At 66.5% G+C, this 1840-nt stretch overlaps 1 protein-coding gene across 1 annotated transcript in view; it reads right to left on the reverse strand.

Annotated features, from left to right (window-relative positions):
* Window positions 1-1461, reverse strand: part of GALR1 (galanin receptor 1) — a 12999-nt gene extending 11538 nt beyond the window's left edge. The window contains exon 1 of the mRNA XM_049619238.1: window positions 796-1461. Within this exon, the coding sequence (XP_049475195.1) occupies window positions 796-1461 (666 nt within the window). The remainder of the gene's footprint in view (window positions 1-795) is intronic.
* Window positions 1462-1840: the final 379 nt, after the last annotated feature.

The following is a 1840-nucleotide window of genomic DNA, read 5'->3' on the forward strand; positions in this document are numbered from 1 at the left end:
GAGGGAGGGGGGAGCTGGGCCACGGAGGGAGGGGGGAGCTGGGCCACAGAGGGAGGGGGGAGCTGGGCCACAGAGGGAGGGAGAGCTGGGCCACATGCGTAGTAATGCATCTCTTGAGGACAGTTAGGGATTCAGGCCTGAATCACCTAATATTGTCTACACAACCCTTCTAATTGGAAACCCACCCAATCCTGACTAGGGTCAAAATTCTGTGAAGAAATATTCTCTTAGCACCTGGCTTATAAAGCTTAAACTTGGAGTAAAATAAAATCCGAAACACCGTCTCCAGGAGCAAGGCTTCACAGAGCAGGAAGGGGACCAGGGCCACCACGCAGGGCGTCCCAGCAGAGCGCTGGGGAGGGAACATGGGGCCGCGCTCCTGCTGGGGGCGCTCAGAACCTATCTGCACTCGGGCCGCGGAGATTTCATCCTGGAGACTGGGTCTGAGTGCCTAAAACTGAGCCCGATTCCTCTTCTGAGAGGTGGGCGTTGACCGCTCAGCTGCCCGCTGCAGCAAAGACAAATTCGGGGTCAAGGGCTGAGGTGGCAGGAGGCCGAGGGGAGGCGAGACCTCTGGGAAGTCTCACACTTTGTTCTGCGTCTCCCGGACTCCAAGTAACTTTCTCGCGCACCACCAGACCGGCGAGGGCAAAGTGCATTGGGGACCGTTCTCAACCCGAACCGCCCAAGACAGTGAGGTCCAAGGGGCTCCCAGAGGAGCACGGGGACCCAGGAGCTACTCCCAGGCCGGTAGCTGGCCGCCCGCGCCCCGCGCCCCGCGCCCCGCGCGCCCACCTTGGCGTAGCAGAAGCAAATGAGCAGAAGCGGCAGCAGGTAGCCGAAGACGAAGGTGCACACCACGTAGGCCTTCTTGTGGCGCTGGTTGGGCCACTGCTCCCAGCAGAAGGTCTGGTTGCTGACCTCCCAGTGGAAGAGGCGCTGGTGGTAGGCCACGGGCGAGGCCATGGCGATGGACAGCGCCCAGATGAAGCCCACGCCCAGCAGCGCGTTGCGGGACACCCGCAGGGAGGAGGAGCGCCGGGAGTGCACGATGGCCACGTAGCGGTCCACGGACATCGCGGCCAGCGTGAAGATGCTGACCAGCATGGAGACGGTGAAGAAGTAGTGGATGAACTTGCAGACGAAGGCGCCCAGCACCCAGGAGGGCAGCGCGTAGACCGTGGCCTGGAAGGGGACGCAGAAGAGCAGGTAGGCTAGGTCGGCGATGCTCAGGTTGAGGATGAACAGGTTGGTGGTGCTGCGCGGCCGGCCAGGCTTGCTGCGCGCCAGCACGGTGATCACCAGGCTGTTGCCCAGCACGCCGAGCGCGAAGATCAGGCCGAACAGCACCAGGGTGACGACGTTCTCGACGCCGATGCCGAAGAGCGGCCTGGGCTCCGGGGCTGGGGGCTCGGGGCCGCTCGCGTTCCCGTCGCTGAGGTTCCCGGCTGCCGGCTCCATGGCCCGCGCGGGGCGCCCGGGCGCGCTGGCGACGGCGCCTGCTGGGGAAGAAGGCTCCGAGGACGGCCGGGGGTCCCGGCCCCCAGCACGCAGGGCGCGCGGGTTCCCGAGCCCAAGGCCCCCGCGGCTGCGCCTACTGGGACCGTCTCTGTGCCGGGAGCCCCGCTCTGGACCCTCCCGGGCGGGGGTCCCTCTGCGCGGCACCCGCCCCCCCCTCCCCGCCCCGAGCCGGGGAGGAGGGACTCGCCAGGGCAGCCGCACCGAGAGACCCCTCGGCGCCTTACCGGGTCCTGGTTCCTGGCCGGCTGCCTCGTTCCGGGAGCGGCTTCGGGCTGCACCTGTTGCTACGAGCCGCTCCCTTCCCGCGTAGCTCCGAGCA

This window comes from Panthera uncia (assembly GCF_023721935.1).
Source record: "Panthera uncia isolate 11264 chromosome D3 unlocalized genomic scaffold, Puncia_PCG_1.0 HiC_scaffold_8, whole genome shotgun sequence".
Classification (NCBI taxonomy): domain Eukaryota; kingdom Metazoa; phylum Chordata; class Mammalia; order Carnivora; family Felidae; genus Panthera; species Panthera uncia.